Here is a 20,641-nt window from a genome sequence, read left to right as displayed (position 1 = left end):
GCTGATTCCTTTACTCATTTACGTTCACATCCATGGCTACTTTTGTGCTATAATGGACGAGTTGAGTAGTTGTGATGGAAACTAGATGGCCCACAAAGCCTAAACTATTTACTCTCTGGCCCTTTAAAGAAAATGTTTGCTTGATTATCAAAAGAAAGGAGTCATTAGTGATGCTACTGGGAACTATTTCATACCCCACACTAGAAGTTTCACACAAGAAAAAACAATGGTAACTTCCCCACCAAAGTATCCCCAAACAGGGAGTCAGTTGGTACCTCAGTTCCAATGAGTGTAGGACGGATATATAGACTAGCAGATGTTGAATATGGAACCCATTCTTGATCCAATTTCACAAGCTGTAGAATACACTCCATAAGCTCTTCTTTGTCAAATCCCTGAAGAAATGAAAAACATGATGAATAATGGAATCTTCTTCATTTGTAGCAATATAATAGAATCCTCAAGAAAGCTTTAGACTGTTAAAAAAAGTAATAAAACCAAATAAAAAATTTTCAGTGGTATTTCCTCCCCAATTATGATAGGGCAATGTACTATCCATAGGGAGAAAATATAAAATTGGATCCCTACCTCTTACCACACCCCAAATATCAACTATAATTGGGTCATACACTTAAATGTGTAAAACATAAAACTTTTATTTTTTTAAAAAAATACAAAATTTGGTGTCACCTTAAGGTAGAAAAGAATTCCTAAATAAGAGACATAAAGCACAAATCATAAAGAAAAATAATGAATACAATTTGACTATTTAAAACATAAGGACTTCTATTCTTCAAAAGATGTAAGAAGCAGGAACTGGGTCAAGTTATTTGTAACATAACCAACAAAAATCATACTGGAATATGTTACAATATTCTGAAAATTAGTAAGAAAAATACAGATTACCTAGTAGGAAAATGGACAAAAGCTAAGATGCAGTTTATTTCTAAGGAGGGAACAGATTCTCATATACTAAATGAGTGACAATCAATAATAATAAAAGGGTAATATGCTAATTAGACCGGACGTCTGTCCTTCTGGAACAAACAGGGGCTGGAGCGAAGCCGCCTGGGTCCTGGGTGCTTGCTGGCAGCCGGGGGAAGAAAGGCCTACTCTTGCACGAATTTTTCATGCATCGGGCCTCTAGTTTATAAAATAAGTAGTTTCTACTCACTTGGAAGGATAGAGAAACATACTTTCAGAAATGTGGTTTATCCAAGGTAGAAATAAGTCAGAAATATGTATCTGAATAGAGATCGTAACATCAGGATTTGGCTATTTAAATACTAATTTTTAATAGCAGTTACAGTGTAATAATATTACAGAAGTTAGGACTGCCAATCATATGGGACATAAAACCCCCCTGTAACACCTGCTTGGCTCTCTGGTACTGCTGTCTAGACATAATGTTTAGTGGAAAGGGAACCTGACTAGGACTTTAAAAACGTGCACCCACTTTCTTACCCTTCATGCTGTGTGACTTTAGGCAAGTCATTTAACTGCTCTAGGCTTGAGTGTTCCTCTCTGTACGAAGGTGCTACTAAAATTTACAATACATACACCTTCTTGACAGTTAGGCTTACTGTTAGGATTAACCAGATGAAGAATGTAAAGCCACATAACAGTTTGTAGCATAGTTGCTATCCAATAAATATTACTGCCCTTTCCTTCTGTCCCCATTTTAATGTTTTCCCCAGTGATCTGTCTGTAATAGTAGAAGAATGAAACTAGGATCAAGTCCAAAGAACTTACCTTCATTTCCCTTCTGCTATTATATTATGGCCTTAGAAGGAAGCATGGGTCACAAAAACAGAAAGAAGGAAGAACCTAGCTCCGTGGTCAGCAAACTACGGCTCACGAGCCACATGCGGCTCTTTGGCCCCTTGAGTGTGTCTCTTCCACAAAATACCACGTGCGGGCGTACATACAGAGCGATTGAAATTTCATGGCCCATGTGCAGAAGTCGGTTTTCGGCCTGGGCAAGTCTATTTTGAAGAAGTACTGTTGATATTTGGCTCTGTTGACTAATGAGTTTGACAACCACTAGGAATAAGGAGTAGTTACTTGGGTTTAGCCATTCTGGGGTTCTTTTATGCACAGCTTGGGCTAGGTTTCTGGAGGCTAAGTCCTCAGAATATAGAAATGGCAGCTGGTCACATCTCAGGGAATGAAAGTAGTCAACATCATTTCCACCTACATGTAAAGTTTAGCTTCTAAATCTAACCCACCGTATAATGAATTCTGCTCCATAACAAAGTCATAGCCAGGATGCAATGGCCATGAAAAACCAGTTTGATATCATGGTGCATCTTTTTAAAAAAAAACTTGGGGTAAAATATCCAAATAATGATTTAAATAACTGTATACTTGCTAGTGTCTAAAGCAATTAGGCAAAATATCCCCCAAATACCTGTGTGGCACACCATGTTTTCCTTTTTCAATGTTATAATTTCATACAGACTTTAAATTTTATTTACTTTTGTTTGAGGCATGTTTTTATTCCTTATCTTTTTATGTCCCACATACACATTAATCCCCCACAGACACTCTAAGAAATAGATTGAGGAATTGCCAAATGGTACGGGTTGCTTCCTTACATTTTTAACCTCACTAATTTACAAAGTAAATCAGATATAACTTCAGTGTTCATATGGTTTGTACTGAATGTATAAGTATTCCGAAGTTATTTCTTTGGTGGTAAATTTACATCAAGAAAAACACAAAAGAAATCCCTAAATTTACCTACCGGCAAAGTTGCCCTCAGAGCAGATCGGTGCATTCTATCCATGTTAAGGTGTGGCCGGAAGAGTCGAATTTTATTATCTACATCTCGAAAGGCCTTCATTCCTTCAAATAACTGAAGATGAAAGAGAGATAAGCCTTAGAGGTTAAGTAAATGAAAACCATCCTTGTGTTCAAAGGAATGATTTGTCTGTGGGTGCTCATCTTCTTCATGCCGTAAAGCTGCTAACCCCCACCTCACCCAGAGACCCCTGAATCTAGAAATGCAAACAACTGACAGATTGGAAACAGTAATCGCAATAGAAAGAAATCATTTTATTACCAATATCTGGTGGGGATGCAGTCGTCCTGTGCTTAGATAGAGCCATATTGCCGATATATTTATGAGGATTAAACGAAAACTATCCCCAATCGCACAACATGGACCAACTGCCTAGACAACAGAGGCAGAAACTCAAAATACCCAGGTATCTTTTCATTGAATCTGGCTCATTCAGACTCTGGATAGTAGATAATCTAGATATGACCAGAGCGGGTTAAGTTCCAAGAACCATAAAAACCAAGCAGGTCAAGACCATACTATGTCGGGGCTATGTCACCTCCCTAAATGTGCTGCCCCAGACAAATCACTACGCAGAGATGTGAAAAGACTGAGAAGCAGGTATGTACTGGCAAATACAAAAGAAAGGGAAAAATCAGTCATGTTAGTGGAAAATTTTAACACAGATTCTCTAGGTAACCAGCAGAAAAACAGACTAAACTCAGTAAAGGTATGAAAGACTTGGAAAAGAACAACAAACTAACCCACTGGACAAAGACCAGCCCACACCACCTGCACAATGCATGGTGTTTTCACATGTTCTCCACCAGAAGATAAGCCAAAAATCAATATGAGAAATATAACTAGAAAATGTCCATAGTTTGGAAAAGAAGAAGCCCATTGCAAAATAAAGCATGATTCAAAGAAGAAAAATAGTGGAAATGAGAAAATACGTTGAACTGAATGGTAATGAAAAGTAGGGCTATTAAGAGGCCTCTAGCCTTAAAGCTTACATGAGAAAAGAGAAGAAATATAAATCATGTAGCACAATTAAAAAGCACAAAATTCAATGTTGCCAGGGCAAATATAGGAGAATTTATTAAATATAATCAGAGTAAAGTTTCAGTTAAAAGATAAGGCTGTCAAATTGGACTCACTAAAAAACAACTGAAACAAAAAGATATAGAAAGCAATATATTATACAAATACTTTCTAAAATAGAGCTAGCAGGTGCAAGTAGTAGATAAATAAGCCTTAGATATTTAATGTACAGTATAGTGATCATAAATAATATTATACTATAAACTGCAAATGGCTAAAAAACTGGGTCTTAACTATTCCTACCAAAACAAAGAAATGATAATTATGTGACATGATAGAGATATTAACTAAGGCTACAGTGGCAATTGTACTGCAATATACACAATGCACACCTTAAGCTTATAGAATGTTATATGTCAATTATATATTTTTTAAAAACTGGTGGGTTATATTACTAAATACAAAATGAAATAGGTAACATAGATCTTATTTACTTCACAATTCTTAAATTGTATGCATTTGATATAGATTCAAATAGATGTAAAGATTGTATAATAATATTGAGTAAAATAGATGCAAAATATACAAAAGGATAACACAGTATGACTAATTGGAATTTATCCCAGGAAGAGAGATTGGAAAATCAATTAATGAGATTATATTAAGTGTATGTGGGAACCAAGGGAGAAAAATATATATGGTCTTCTCATTGGATGTGGTAAATGCATCTGATAAAATCGAACATTCATTTATGACTTGTTAAAGTTTCCCAGATAATTAAGGAAAAAAGGGAGCTTTCTTACATGACAAAAGATATCTAAAATAAACTTGCAGAAAACATTATACTTGTTGGTAAAACTTAAAGCTTGCCTTTTTGGATTGGAAATATCATAAATTGTCTGCTGTGACTACTTCAGTTCAATACTCTACAGCCTGTAATAATAAAATAAAATGCATTCAATTTAAAGAAAGAAAAAATAAACTGTCATAGAGCATGAAATATAGAAAAGATTAAATATCTAGAGAATCCAGAAAAACTGACACAACCTCTTGAAATCATTTGCTTAGGCAAAGTAGCCAGATACAAAATCATACTTCTATGGAATAGCAACATAAAAACTATGTATGATAAAATTAAAGATATAAACTATTTATGGTAAAATTAAAAGGAACACTAAGATGGGAAAATCTAACAAAAGAAGTGAAAGGCCCATAAGGAAAATACAAAACTTTCCCAAGTCATTAAAGAGTTAGCTAAATGTAGAAAGCAATCTCATACTCATAGATGGAACGACTCAATATGATATGATGCTAATTCTTCCCAAATTGATTTATATATTGAGTGCAACCCAAATGAAAATCATGTCAGGGCATTTTATTTTCTCTTTACAAACTGAATTATGAAAGTTGACTGACTTGATAAACTGCATCTAAAAGTTATATGGAAAAGCAACTGACCTCGGAGATTGAGGGCACTACGAAGAGCAAAACAGAAAGACTTGTCCTGGCAGACATCAAGCCTCATTGTAATGATTTGGAGATGAAGACAGTGGCATTTGTGAAAGGTAGACAAGTAACAGAATAGACACCCAGATGGACAAGACAATAGAACAAACTGTATGCAGGAGCAGACCTATGCATACACAAGAGAAGTGCTATGACATATCAGAGGGAAAAAGACAGTCTTTTTAAATAGTGCTGGGACAACTGGGTTTCTGTAGAAAAAAAAGAGAGAGAGAGAGAAAAGAAGAAGAAGAAAAGGGGAAAAAAACAGAACCTACTTCATATACAAACCAATCTAGGATTAAAGACCTAACTGTGAAAGGCAAAAACCAATAATATACCAGGAGGAGGATATCTTCATAATCTAGGGATAGGAGAAGAATCTTTAAACAAGATACAAAAGTATCAAATATGAAGCAAAGATTGATAAACTCAATTTTTAAAAAACAATGTATTTCTCATTATCAAAATATTATATACAGATGCAAGAGAACAGTGTCCTTGCCCTTTTTGTCTGTCTGATTGTGGCAGACAAGACTGAATGGGGGAACACAGGGGGGGGGGAAATTATATAGAGTAAAAAGAGTGAAGATATTTAAAACACGTATAACTGACAAAGAGCCCATGTCCAAAATACTTCTACAAATCAAAAAGAAAGACAACACAATAGAAAAGTGAATAAAAGATTCAAACAAGCAGGCCCTTCAAATAAGAAGATATCCAATTGGCCATTAAACATATGAAAAAGTGTGCATAAACTAATATCACAATAAGATACCATTACACTAAATTGGTTAAGCTTTTAAAATCTGACTTTACTGAGACATGAAAAGTTTGTAAAACCATAGAAACATTTATTCATGGCTAGTGAGTATAAAAATGGTCAAAACCACTATGGAAAATAATTTCCCTAACTCTATAAAATGGAAGATATGTCCTATGACCAGTAGCACCATTCCTAGGTATATCCTTAAGCAGCATTTCTCAACTTTGTTTTATTTTTTGGTGTTAGGATGCCTTAAAACTTATATTTTTAAAAGTTATGAAGATTCAAAGAGCTTTTACTTATGATGTTTTTCTGTCAATATTTACCGTATTAGAAATCAGAAGTAAGAAATTTACTTATTTATAATTCTAAATCATGACATGTTAAAATATTTTAATGAAAAATACCTCAGTTTTTCCCAAAATAATTAGTATGAAATGTGGTACTATTTTCAATTATTACAGATCTTTAATGTTTGGCTGAAGAGAAGACAACTGGATTTTCTTTTCTTTTTTATTTTCTTAAACTTTAATTGCTTATTTTTTTTTATTGCTTAAAGTATTACAAAGAGTATTACATAGGTCTCCTTTTTTTTTCTCCCCTTGACATTCCCCCGGCCTCCCTTACCCCGCAGTGTCTTATGTCCATTGGTTATGCTTCATATCTGTTTCTGCATTCAATTTTTTGCAGGATGATGATTTAATTGAAGCACATGCACAAAAGAAAACCCAATCTCACACACATATGTAGTTGAGACAGGGAGAGGTATTTCTGGTAGCCTTTTTCAGAGAATTATGGATATTCTTCTCTATTATTCCTAAACTTGTCAAGGGATGGTTCCTTAAAGGTTAGTTGTAATATAGAATCTGAAACCATATCAATGAAGTCTTCATACTCTATTAATTTATTAAAATCCAATTGTCTACCAGACAGGGTTCAACTAGAGAAGCAGAACCAGTAGGAAATGTATGTAATATTAACAGACTTATTAGAAGCAATTGGCCAATGCATTTGGACTCACTCTAGGTGAATCCAAAATCTGTAGGGTAGGCCAGAAAAGGAAGGTCACCAGCAGGCTGGACCCTCAGGTGTGAGCTGTAGCTCATCCACGTGGCAGTCAGAAAGGGAGAGGCAGAGGAAAAGAGGGAACACGCAGGTCTAGCTAATGTGTGGGGTCTCTGACCTCATGAAATCCTAAGGTCAGGCTCACCCAGAATTCTCTCCCTTCTGATTCACTTTAAATCAAACAATTGAGCCACATCTGAAAAATTCCTTCACAACAGCACTTACACTAGTGTTTGATGGAAAGTGTGTGTATGCAATAAAACAACCACTGCTTCCCTCAGCACACAAGAGAATGTCTGATAGTCCATTCTAACCAAAGGGAAGCTAAAAATGGAATTCTAGGGACTGTAGTTCAGACTAGCCAAACTGACATATCAAAAGCCATCATGTGTTAACTATCGTTATTATAGTAATTATATTGCAATTAATAGGTGTATCAAATCATTACATTGTGTATCTTAAATATGGTCCTAAGTCAATTATATCTCAATAAAGCTGGAAACAAAAGTTTAAAAAAAGCTATCAGAGCCTATCTTGCACTTTGAATCTTTACTTGTGCAAAAACGTGTTATGCCATGCAATGGCCATTTAGAAAATGTTGGTTCAATGAGTTATGCAGATCTTCCCAAAGCTAACATCTCTTTCATGTATTTTTTAAAACCTATTAACATCACCACTAATATCACCAGAAAATTACAGGTTGTATCAAAAGTAGGTGTAGAGCTGTTCATGTGGAAAATACAATATACAATACAACAAAATACAAAACAATGAAAATACAGTAATTAACAAATAATCATACAAGAATAAATTCTGTGCTTCACATATTCACAGCTATAAACCTACGTTTGCCCACCCTGGATTTAACAGCAGAAAGGGTTAGTTCTCAGTGGTAAATCCAAGTTTTCTGAAATTCTAATTTCTACTGGAGGGCTAAAATGCTAGCATTGGCACAAAATAGAGTCCTTTGTTTCACTTGAAGTCACAGGCTCACTTTGTTCATTTTTTAAGAAAACACACACAATATAATCCCATTTTACAAAAAAGTTCATACAAGGTTAATAGAAAAGTGAGGATAACCGTTGCCAGAGACACAGGAGTTATGATGTGAAGGGGACACTGGAAGGTCTCTGGGGTGCTTAAGTGGTCTCTTTCTTTACCTAGATGAGCATTCATTTATAAATATTCACCAAATAGTATATATATTGGTCATTTTTTCAAATTATATTTTATTTCACTAAATATTTATTTCAACCAGAAAAAGCAGTGCCAGTTATCATTTCATTTTATTTTATCCATATCCCCTACTCACAGTTTACATTTCTCTCCTTCACTATTTGAAACTCTCACTTATTTATCTATCAAAAATTTGCAGTATTAAAAAAAAACTACATGTAGTTGTAGATCTCAAAGTAAAATGGATTGTAAAATGAATAGGGCTGATGAGTGGAAGAGAAAGATGGCCAAAAAATTCACTCTTATATTTACTGTTGCATAAAAAAAATACAATAATTATTTAACTTAAAAAATCATGTTGGCATACAATAACTTAAGTGTGTCAGTATAAGAGAAAATGTTTCACCTAACATTTGGGAAGGAAACCTTGCAAACAAAGTATCTGCCTAACTTTCTCAGTGGGTGTTTAAAAAAAGAAAAGAATTCTGAGGGCAAGATCATGGCTAGTGTGTTTATCATCCTATACCAAGCACTTTGCACAGTCCCAAGCACATAGTAGGCATTCAACATCCATTGAATGAGTGAACAGGAAATGGAACAAATATGCCTCGTGAGAAAATTCAGGGACCCTGAGGTTCTCCGCACATGGCCATCACACTTCCTAAATTCCTATGATACTCTCCTCGTATCTCTCCTGTTAACTAAGTGCCAAATTGATGGAGAGGTAACCAAGCACATCGCTTTATCTCCCCATTTATCACTGATACATGTTACAGACTATATTTTCCAAAAATAGCCACACAATCTTTCCAGTCCCTCATGATCTAGACCTTTGACATTCCTCTTCGGGAGGTGAAGAGTATATATGGTATAGTGTATTCCCTCCTGTTGAATTTGGGCAGGCCTTTGTGATCACCATGACAACAGAGTATGGCAGAAGTAATGCTGTGATTTTGATTCTAGGTCATGAAAAACACAGAGCTTCTATCAGGGCTCAGTTGCTTGTGACAAATAGCTTTGGGGCTCAAGTCACAGAGGACAAAGTCTATCTACTCTCAGAACACCATAATGGGCGCACCACGTGGACAAAGAGTGATGCCAAGAAAGCCCCAGCATTTCAGCCACCACCTCTTTGAGTTTCATCAGACATACGTGTCAGGAAGCTTGAGCCAACTCCAATCCCAGCCACTATCTGACAGCAACCACATAAGAGACAACAAACCAAGAACTACCAGCCATCCTAGTCAACCCCCAGAATCATGCAAGATATAAAATGATAGTGGCTGCTCCAAGCTATTAATTTTGTTATGTCACAATAGATAACTAATGTAAAACACGGTCCAGTTCTTAATGCAAAACAGCCCCTGTGTTTATATTATTCATGGAAGACTAATAATACAAATTTCAGTTTTTATCTAACAAAGGATAAAAGCAATTAAAGGTTTTTTAAAAAACTATCCTGGTCACAAAAATCTACATTGGCAAAACTAACCGACTCATTTAAATAGATGTCCAGTCAGTTTTAAAAACCAATGGCTATCAAAATATTTTTTAACTTTCAAAATGACTTTAATCCTTTCTTGTTTACTTCCCACAAGCCAATGATTCACAAAATGTGGTCCCGAGAGTATTAAGATGACATGGGAACTTAGAAATCAGAGCCTCAGAAGGTGGAGCCAGGTGATTCCAATGAAAGCTATGTGAGAATCACTGTCGGATTCCTTCTTTCAAGTTCATAAGCATTTTATTTCATTTGTTTTTTCACTGTACATAATGACATAGGCAAGGGCAGCTACCATTCTTATTTTATAATTAAAGAAACTGAGGATTAGACTAAATAATGTAAGAACTCATCGAAGTTGGTACAGTTAAAACACAAAGATGGGAATGGAAGCTTAGACTTCCAAATTCAACATTTAGTGGATACATTGGGGCAGCTAATATGTTTCCGATGATTTGAATTTATAATTTTGAACAAGTTAACTGGACAGGCCTTTTTGTAATTTTAGTATATATGTTTGGGGAAACTATCACAGATATTATGAGCTTGCCATTTGAACCCTGACTCCTCCCTAAATGCTACACAATTTTGAACGAGAAACTTAACGTTTCTGAAGCTGCTTCTATAATAGGTGATAATAATGTTTCAAGGGATAGTAATAATAGCTAATAACAAGGCCCTCGTTATGCATCAGGTATGGCTCTATATGCTTAAATGAATCACCTTACCTTCTTATAACATTATGAGGTAGGTATCATCATCACTTCAATTTCATCATTAAAAAATTGGAAGCATATAGTCATTAAATAAGTTTCCCAAGTACCCTTTAGAGCAGGGGTCCTCAAACTACGGCCCGCGGGCCACATGCAAATACAAATATTGTATTTGTTCCCATTTTGTTTTTTTACTTCAAAATAAGATATGTGCAGTGTGCATAGGAATTTGTTCGTAGTTTTTTTTTAAAACTATAGTCCGGCCCTCCAACGGTCTGAGGGACAGTGAACTGGCCCCCTGTTTAAAAAGTTTGAGGACCCCTGCTTTAGAGCAACAGAGACAGAATTTGAGCCCAGAAAGTTGGAATCCAGAAATATATGCTTTCTCACTTAAAATAATAACATGAGATGACCTATTATAAAGTACCCAGTGCAGGGCACACTGCAGGAATTCAATTTAAAAAATTCATTATTGTTATGAATATTTAATATTACCATCTTTTAGTCCCTTAATAGGTAGACTATTGCTTATTTTAAGCATTCCAGTAGTCTGAGTATACCTAACACATTACAAGTAAGTAAAATAAAACCAGGGTCAAGGGAATGGGGAGTGTCTTGTGTATCTGGCTAAGTGAATCCTATGAAGGACCAGAGAAAGCATCTCTAAATATTTAATGCTTATAATTATTCCACTCATGCCTGAAGGATGGCCTTTAATTACATGTCCCTCAACATGCATAACTATACATTGCTGGTCATAAAAACATGCACTTAGCATTAAAATCTAACCAAATTATTGTACTCGATGGCCTCTTCTCAACCATTAGAAGATCTGAGAAGACAGGTGACTTTGCAAAATATTAAAAGCAAATTCTTTTTTATTGCAAATTTTCTTACCCACTGTCTTTCTGATTTGCTCTAAATGACTTTTATTGACGTTATAGAAAACTCAAGAATATCTTAAAAAATTAGTTGTTGAGACTTACCTTCAATTAGACTGTCTATAGGAAAAGTTTCAAAGACATTTATGACGCCCTTTAGTAAATATGATCAAGGCCATGCTTCCCAAAAGCTATTTTAGGTGAGGGAGCTACTTGGTGCCCCCAGTGAAGAGCAAACATGTTACCACCCTCCATTGCAGCGTGCTTACCTCCACTGCATAGTGCAGAGCCGACGACGCAGGGTGCAACGACAGGTTTTGAAAAGGCTTGATGTGTGGCTTCTCCCATCCAAACTCTGAGGACCACTCGATTGTCAACATGTGGTCCGTGAAAACGGTTCCAAAACCCACAGAATTTGGGTCAGGTTTCTCCTTTAAAATGGTGGCTGGTGTGATTATTAGATCTTTAGCCTAGGGGGGAAAAAAAATCAGCCCCATTAGAGAAGAGTAACTGAACATCTACTGGCTACAAATAAAGAGAGTAAAAAAACAACAACATAAAATTTAAGTCATTAGCCACTGAAAATTGAAATCGCTTGACTTTTTTTTTCTATCCCCCAAATTTATTTATCTTATAATTGGAACTGTGTACCTTTTGATCACCTTCACCCATTTCCCCTATCCCCACTTGATTTTTTTTTTTTATTGATTTGAGAGAGAGAGAAATATGTTGTTCCACTTATATATGCATTGATTGCCTGATTCTTGTATGTGCCCTGACTGGGGACCAAACCCGAAACCCTGGTATATTGGGATGATGCTTTAACTAACTGAGCTACCCGGCCACAGCCCCACTTTTATTTTATTTTATTTTATTTTATTTTATTTTATTTTATTTTATGTATATATGTATTTAATCCTAAAAAAGGCAGACTGCCACATATAGTGCCTCATATGTGTGGGTTTTTTAAAAAATATATTTTATTGATTTTTTACAGAGAGGATGGGAGAGAGATAGTTAGAAACATCGATGAGAGAGAAACATCGATCAGCTGCCTCCTGCACACCTCCTTCTGGGGATGTGCCCACAACCAAGGTACATGCCCTTGACCGGAATCGAACCCGGGACCTTTCAGTCCGTAGGTCAACGCTCTATCCACTGAGCCAAACCAGCCACAGCCCATTATGTGTTTTTATTTTTTTTTAAATGTGTTTTCTATTTATTTCAGAGAGGAAGAGAGAGGAATAGAAATATCAATGATGGGAGAGAATCACTGATCAGCTGCCTCCTGCATTCCCCCAATGGGAATCAAGACAGCATGTGCCCTGACTAGGAATCCAACCATGACTTCCTGGTTCATAGGTCGACACTCAACCACTGAGCCACACCAGCTGGGTTTAGCACCTCACTTGGATGTATCTGAAGTCTTGGAAGCTTGACTGCCCTATATTCTCCTACAAATGGACCTGACGAGCTCGTTTGGAGGTTTGAGCAGAGGAGCACAGCTACTGTGTACTCTTGATCGAAGACCAGTCCTCTTCTCTGGGGAAAAGGTCGTCCTCTTGATTAAGTGTGCAACTTCGGGAGGAAAGCACCTGGACTGCACCTGGATCAGTGAGGGAGGGAGGAAGGGGACACCTGCCTAGCCAGCCAGATCAGCTGAATCAACCCCGGTGGTCACAGAGGTGACAGATGTTGCAGCCAGAGCGCCCTCACATCCCCCACTTGACTTTTAAATGTTGGCAACTGACTCAGAAATTGAACAGTATGTGAGCCAAACAAATCATGCCGGCATTCAGAATCCTGCCTGTTGTTTGAAATCTCAGCCATGTATACTGCCTAATAAGTAGCTGAACCAAAATTCAGTGATATACAGAAACAGGGACAAAAATAGCAGATGGAATAAAATGATGAAAAAGGAGAACACACACCCTTGTTATCATCATAGGGCTCATGTTTAGCACAAAGGCAAAGAAGAAAGGGAGGTCATCTCTAATAAATATAGCAACACCAGCAATCACTTGTTGTCATTAGGAAGTGAACATCTGGTGATGGTTATAGTTCAACTCCCCCAAAGAAGCCTTAACCACCTCCCCGTCCCCCCCCCAACTCCCACCCCAGAGGGAACTGTAGAAGCAATGAGCAGAATGTGTTCCTCTTTAAACACAGAGAAGTAGAAAATGAACACCAACATATTAATCCCCTGTTCTGGACTGAGGAAACAATGAACAAAGGAAGCTCTGACTGAGAGAAAGATAAATGAGAGTAATAGGAAATAATCTCACACATCAGTATTTCACCAACACACCACATAGCCAGCTTGTCTGTACAAATGACCAAACACAAATACATGCAAGTCACAGGCAACACCATCAGTAACTTTTTAATAGCTATAGAATGCTGACAAAAACCACAGGTGACGGAAGGTTTTGACCAGTTATAAAACAATATTAACTAGCACAGGTTCAACCTGTTAACAAGCTGTAAGGAAGGTCAAACTCCACTTATTTAAACACAAAAAGTACTTATCCATCCCCCCACACCCCAAAGTCAAATATAGGTCTTCGCTTTATCTCATCAGCTCTTATCATTATTTTTAAACGATCTAATTACTTTTGATTAATCCACTGCCTTATAGCTGCCTTAATCATTTGGTTATATTATACATGATGACTAGTTTTATTTTTAGAATAATATTCCGGCTGAAATGCATTCTAAAACAAAAGCTCATTACAAATCTAAAATGGAACAAAATATTTCCTCAGAATTTGGTCTCTATTACTAACATTCATATTACTTTCTACTTCTTTACTTCTTACCCCTTAATGCAGCAGTTCTCAACCTGTGGGTCGCGACCCCTTTGGGGGTTGAACGACTCTTTCACAGGGGTCGCCTAAGACCATCCTGCATATCAGATATTTACATTACGATTCATAACAGTAGCAACATTACAGTTATGAGGTAGCAACGAAAATAAGTTTATGGTTGGGGGTCACCACAACATGAGGAACTGTATTAAAGGGTCGTAGCATTCGAAAGGTTGAGAACCACTGCTTTAGTGGGTCTGATTCCTCAATTGCTACTACCCCCTCAGTAGCAAATACTCTGTGTCTTTTTCCTGTTCGATGTCCAAGAACAGTTACATGGCTACAGATTCATGTCCAAAAAATTTAGCCCAACTCCCTTTTTCAAATCTACCTCTCACTAATTAATGTTCTGCACAAGTCTTTTACTTATCATTTATTAATGCATCCAGCGGCACATCAGTCAAAAACTAATAGGAGCTGGTTTTCTCACATAACAAGTCTGCAGGAGCCAGGCCTGGCAGTGTTCTGGAACCCCGCGGTTCTGTGATTTTTCTTGGCTTCTCCTCAGGGTTAAAAGAGGCTGCTGCAGAGGTAACTTCGGTTTTAACGGTCTAACCCAAGTCTAGAGGAAGAGTGGCGAGGACGATGACAGACTTTTCTGTTCCCTTTAATCACAAAAGCAAAATTTTGCCAGAATATTTCTTATGTCTTATTGAATAGAAATGTGTCACATAGGTCTCTCTAGCTGCAAGGAAGGCGAGGAATGCAAGGTTGTCACCTAGGGCCAGTCAGTGAACTGCAAACAAAATCAAGGTTCTGTAACAAGGGACAAGAGGTTGGTGGGACTGTATTTTGGGTACATATCAGCCCAGTGCCAGAAAACAGTACAAGTCCTTAAGAATTCTGGGTTGCATACCTTTGTCTAACATGGAAGGAAAGACAGAAGGACTAAAACATGGTTACAGAAGCCCTCTCCTCCACCCCGTTTTTCTCCCTAGCACTTCCTCCACTTGTAGCACGGGACATGAGATGCCCCCAGTTTATCCAAACTCTCTTCTTTCTTGCTCCAGCAGTGAGTGTGGAAACTGGCAGCCCCATCTGGCTCAGTAACCTGTTGCAGTATCTTCAGCTTTCAAACTCCGTAGCATTTGCTTTACTTATTGCTCATAAACCTCTCTCTATAGACAGCTTACCCTGCAAAAGGCTTGGTTTGGCTTCATAAAATCATCTTAATTGATAGGAACAATTGGGAAATGGGAGTCATGTCTCTTGTGTTGGCCTAACTCTCATTTAGCACAGTAACTATTATACATATCACTTATGTCTGATTAATTCATTTCTAAACTTCACAGAACTTGAATTGATCTTCATGGATTGGATACTGACAAGAGACTGGTACAGTTTTGTTCTCTTTTAAATGTACTTACCATAATTCATAAAAGACCTTCTGTTGTTGCAAACCCTTAAAGAATCAATGCCCATTATATAATTTTTACTTTTCTAAAAACTCTTTTTTTCATATATTTTATTGATTTTAGAGAGGAAGGGAGAGAGAGAAACATCAATGATGAGAGAGAATCATTGATTGGCTGCTCCTGCATCCCCCACCCCACCCCCCCGCAACCCACCCCCGGGGATCTACCCCAAGGCCTGGGCATGTGTCCTGACTGGAAATTGAACCATTACCTCCTGGTTCATAGGTCGATGCGCAACCACTGAGCCACACCCATTTGGGCTGAAGACTCTTAAAATACCTCTGGACCACCCATGATGAGCCATTGGCCCAGATAGATCTACTTAGTTAATGACAAAACAGAGATACCGAATAAGGTGTTTTTATGCTCAACTTAGTGCTCTTATAGTAAGAACTTGCTAATCCTAGTTAAGTTTCTGGAAATTGAATATAAAAAAATATATATTACTAGGTAAACCACTACATTCTTTTGTAAGACATGCAATTTCTTATGATGTGAGTAGGAGCCCTCTAACTTTCTGCATAAGGATTGCCCTCCATGCAGTTTTTCAAAGTAATGCACTATTTGGTGACCTTAGAGCTACATCAACCATTCCAACTGTCTTTTATTGGGGAAAATTCATGCAATTCTGGAAACTAAGAATAACAGCTGTTAACTTGAGTTAAAAAAGAAATTACTCAAGAATACTAAATTTAAGAAATTAGGTGATACTGTTGAATGAAGTTGAAAAGTAAACATTAACTAAAGGCATGTGATAGGTTTTGAGTAGGTATGAAATGTAAGTTCTAAGGTAAAAAAAATCACTGACATGAAAGAAACAAATTTCATAAACAATTTTTACCTGTGTTCTTTAAAAACCAATTTCTTTTTCTACATTTCCTTTCTGAAGATGGATAAACATTAACTATTTGCAAAATGCTACTTGCTCCTGCATAATTAATCTGTCTGTTTCTGATGCCCCGTGACTCCTGATGACTTCAAGTCAGGATGTTTCATACCAGATACTTGTGGAAAAATTTGGAAGGCCACTATGACTGGATTGTGACATGACAAGAAATACTGACAAAAACAAAGCATATTAAAAAAAACAACAATTTTTTAACTCAAAACATGTGCTTGGGTAATCCTTTCCTCTGAAATGGGGAAGCCCACAGGAGGCTAGTGCAATTTGGCTGAGAGCTCTGAGGACTGTATTAGCCAGCACCCTTCTGCTTCTGCTCGCCACTTACCACTGCATCTGCAAGTCTCTGCATTGGCCACAACACTTCAACTAGCAAAGACTATCTCCGCATTACAACTGCAGCAGAAATTGCATAATTTTGTTCTATAATAAGTGCAATTTTTTTTCTACTGGGAAAGTATTAGGTGTTCTGTTCATTATCTTAAGAGATACTCAAAAGCCAATAAGGAGGTATGCAGAGGAGAATTATAGATTTGGAGTGTCACACTCTGGGATCTGTAAAGCAGGGGAGTGGGAAGAAAAAGACAGCTGGCCTTTTGGAAACAAAGAAGACTCTGGGGTCCACAAAAAGATGCCCTAGGATACCCCGGTCATAAGGCATCTCATAGCTGGACCCTGCTGGAAAACTGCATTCTCACTGTAAAATGGCCACTTCAAAATGGGGGAGAGGATGCACCATGGAAACTATCCCCAAGAGACCCAATGGCAACTTAAAAGTCATAAATGGGGTTAATCGAGAAAGAGAGCCCTAGCCAGTTTGGCTTAGTAAATAGAGCATTGCGCCGTGGACTGAAGGGTCCTGGGTTCGAGTCTGATTAAGGGCTTGTACCTCTGTTGCAGGCTAGATCCGCAGACCTGGTGGGGGGCGCGTGGGGGAGGCAACCAATCTATGCGTCTCTCCATTGATGCTTCTTTCTTTCTTTCTCTCTCTCTCTCTCTCTCTCTCTCTCCCCTCCCTTCCTTCTACTCTCTCTATAAATCAATGTAAAAATATCCTTGGATGATATTTTTTTAAAGAGATTTAAAAATAAGTCAAAAGCAAAGATGTTCCTATAAACTCCACCATTTCCTCCCCCGAGTTATCAATTTAATTTACAAGCCCCATTAAAACACATGCTTTGATAGGTAAATACATGAATGTAGAATGTCAATATGCACCCTCCCCCCAACTAAAATTGAATACATGGAAGTCTAAATTAACAAATAAAGACATAATTGACTTTGTGAATTCTTTACTTTGCAAATAAAAAAAAATTATTCTATGTTTAAAGTGTAAAGAGTGTGTTCCACCGCCCAGGAGCATGCTCATGCCTTTCCCTTCCCTCTCTCCTTCCCCCACAGGCAGGCATCTCCTAGACACTAAGGGTCCTAGGAGACTAGCAACCAGGAGTGTCATGGGCAGTGGCAGCAAGCCCTGGCCTAACCCCCTAAGCTTGTCTCCAAGGCCCACTTTCCACTTTTCTGTGACTTCTCAGTGAGCCAAAGCAGCCCCACCTCGGCTCATTTCTTTCCTCTGACATTTCTAGGGAGCCAAGGGAGCCCCACTTGGCTCTCTCCTGCTGCTTCTTCTATCCGAAGCCCTTCCTTGTTTCACTGTCCCCAGCTCTAATAAAAATACTCTCAAAAAAAAAAAAAGTATAATGAACTTTTGGGGAAAGTTGTATTTACCTAAACCCTTTGAGGAATTTATTTACTGTATAAGATAACCCTTAGAGATGATCAAGTATGAGTCCCTTTATCTTACTCTCTCAAAAACCCATCTCAACATCTAAGGTCCCAAAAATGTATTAGAAGCAGATTGGCTACAAGGTTGTAATAGAGGATATTATCTCTAAAGGACCAGGAATAATATGGACAACTAAAATTCACAAACTATTTTAATGAAGAAATGACTATATTCTAATGTTTTGATTTTTTTTTAAAAAAAACCTGAGAGCAGAGACTTTGTCTTGCCTGCACTTTTGGACATCCACTGTCCAGCACAGTGCCTGGTACTCAGTCAGAGCTGGGTGTGTGTGTAAAATCGATGAGTCAAGGTTCACTCCCTGTCTGCATCCTGCCAGGACGTGAGGTCATGAGGACACGCTGTGCTCTGGTTGACAATGGATAGTGACTGAGACAGGCAGCAGGAGAGCAGAACCAGCCTAAAGAGAAGCAGCAAACCCTCCAGGGGTGGGGAGGGAATATAGTGATTTATAGAGAAAGTCACACTTCACATTTGTATTTTCATGATTTTCAAAGTCCTTGAATAACATTCTTTCTCAATTGCCCCTCGCTATTCCTCTGGGAAGTATGAGATTTAATACATAAACCCACAATTCAGAGAGGAAAGAAGAAAACACAACACTTTGAATGTAAAATATTGGGTCTGCTTAAAAAAAAAAAAATTTATGAGTTTAAATCTTTCCAGAAGTGGAGTAAAGGTGACACTTATTATACAATCAGATAAACCTTTAGGTGAATAGTCACGAATTGGTTACTTGCCAAGAGAAAGTTATGATTTATGAAATACTGCAAGTAGTGAACTGCCCTGTAGTTTTAGATGTGATGAATGTACTCCGGCTCCCCAAATTGTTTTCCCCCTAAGAGTGGAATTTAAAATGCACAGCAGCATGTCAAACTACTGTATAGCCCGCACGGTGAAAATCGCCCCAAAATGTCAACAAGCAATGAATTTATCCAGTCGAATTGTTGTTTCACGGAATCTCAGGCAGATGACTTACCTTCAACGTTCCCATGACCGAATTTGCTCCTGCTTCTCCCGTACATTCTTCCAAGCATCCATTATTGCAGTCCTTAAAGAAGAATGACATCCATTAAGCAAAGCCAGGTGGGTAACTGGGGCCTGGGGTGTTCACTGTCACTCACCATTACCAGGTGGGCTCCGCAGCGACACCTGAACAAGCAGGGAAAGGAGGATGGAAGGAACACCCAGGCACAGCCCCGGGGAGAGCGCCTTGGAGAGCGCTGCCCTTCACCCCCCCACCCTGCCCCAGGTCGTGGCTGCTTCTATCCCCCGCCGCTGGCTTAGAGCAGGCTCTGCTTAAAATCCAGGTTCGCCCCCGCAGAGCCAAGGTTCACCAGCAACGCACAGGAAGGTAATTGTCTCCCTTATATCCGAGTACGTCGTCTAGACTAGGGCTTTAAGCCATTTATAGAAAAATCTCCCGGGCGCGCCGGCCTCGCGGTCTTGTCAATCACAGGCGCACAATGGCCAGGCTGGAACCGGGCAGGGAGGAGAGGGAGCCCTTCTCTCCCCGGAAGGTCCTCCGAGGCAGGGGCCCGTACAGAGCGAACCCACGCGCCAAGGACAAGACCTCCTGGAGTTGGGAGTCATTTAAAAGATACTTAGGGACACAATGGGAGAAGGGCGAACTGAGAAAAGATGCAGACCTTTAAAAAAAATATATGAAATAAAATACATACAACCCAATCTGCTAAGTAACTATGGCAGAAAGGGGAGAAAGGGATTCAAGGAGGAAGAAGGCTGCGGGCGAGATATTTGGGGGCAGGGGGGAGGGGGGCGAAGGCACGCAGGATGTGGCTGTGGGTCCTGGCAGCCCAGAAATCCCATTCCTGCCTCCTTCCCCAAAGCGGCTTCCATGGCGACCCTCCCTTCCCCAGCGGCTGTGGGGGCGCCGCGGCAGGTCACGGTGGGGCTTTGGACTTGGTTGTGCTCTTTGGCCGGGCCTCTCCGAGGCGCAGGTCGCCGGCTGGGACCCTGGATGTCGGGCAGGGCTGCGGGAAGAGGATGCCTCGGTGGAGGCGGAACAGCGATGCAAAAGGTGAAGCAGGATGTTGCAGGCAAGGCGGCAATGAGCCCAGCCAGGCCCGCGCGCTTCCGAGACCCAGGGTCTAATCTGCCCCCTTCCTCAAACCCCCTCCTTCCTCAAACGCCCAAGATCGAGGTACCTGGGGCAGGCTGGCCATGGGGAGCCTCCGGGAGCGCAGGGCAGCGAGGAGCGGCGGT

General features: G+C 38.8%; 1 protein-coding gene across 2 annotated transcripts in view; it reads right to left on the bottom strand.

Moving 5' to 3' along the window:
- Positions 1-20,635, bottom strand: part of BCAT1 (branched chain amino-acid transaminase 1, cytosolic) — a 54,391-nt gene extending 33,756 nt beyond the window's left edge. Inside the window, exons 1-5 of one of the 2 annotated variants that reach the window (XM_006771020.2) lie at positions 20,584-20,635; positions 19,395-19,466; positions 11,698-11,898; positions 2,747-2,857; positions 276-395 (exon numbers count right to left, since the gene is read on the bottom strand). In XM_006771020.2, the coding sequence (XP_006771083.1) occupies positions 276-395; positions 2,747-2,857; positions 11,698-11,898; positions 19,395-19,466; positions 20,584-20,601 (522 nt within the window). In that variant the 5' untranslated portion in view covers positions 20,602-20,635. Of the gene's footprint in view, positions 1-275; positions 396-2,746; positions 2,858-11,697; positions 11,899-19,394; positions 19,467-19,539; positions 20,067-20,583 lie in introns of those variants that run through there. The other variant, XM_006771021.2, reaches the window with a different exon arrangement.
- Positions 20,636-20,641: the final 6 nt, after the last annotated feature.

The sequence above is a fragment of the Myotis davidii genome, unplaced genomic scaffold (genome assembly GCF_000327345.1).
Source record: "Myotis davidii unplaced genomic scaffold, ASM32734v1 scaffold385, whole genome shotgun sequence".
In the NCBI taxonomy this organism is placed as follows: domain Eukaryota; kingdom Metazoa; phylum Chordata; class Mammalia; order Chiroptera; family Vespertilionidae; genus Myotis; species Myotis davidii.
Note: the sequence above shows the minus strand (reverse complement) of the source record. Positions and strands in the feature narration are given on the sequence as shown.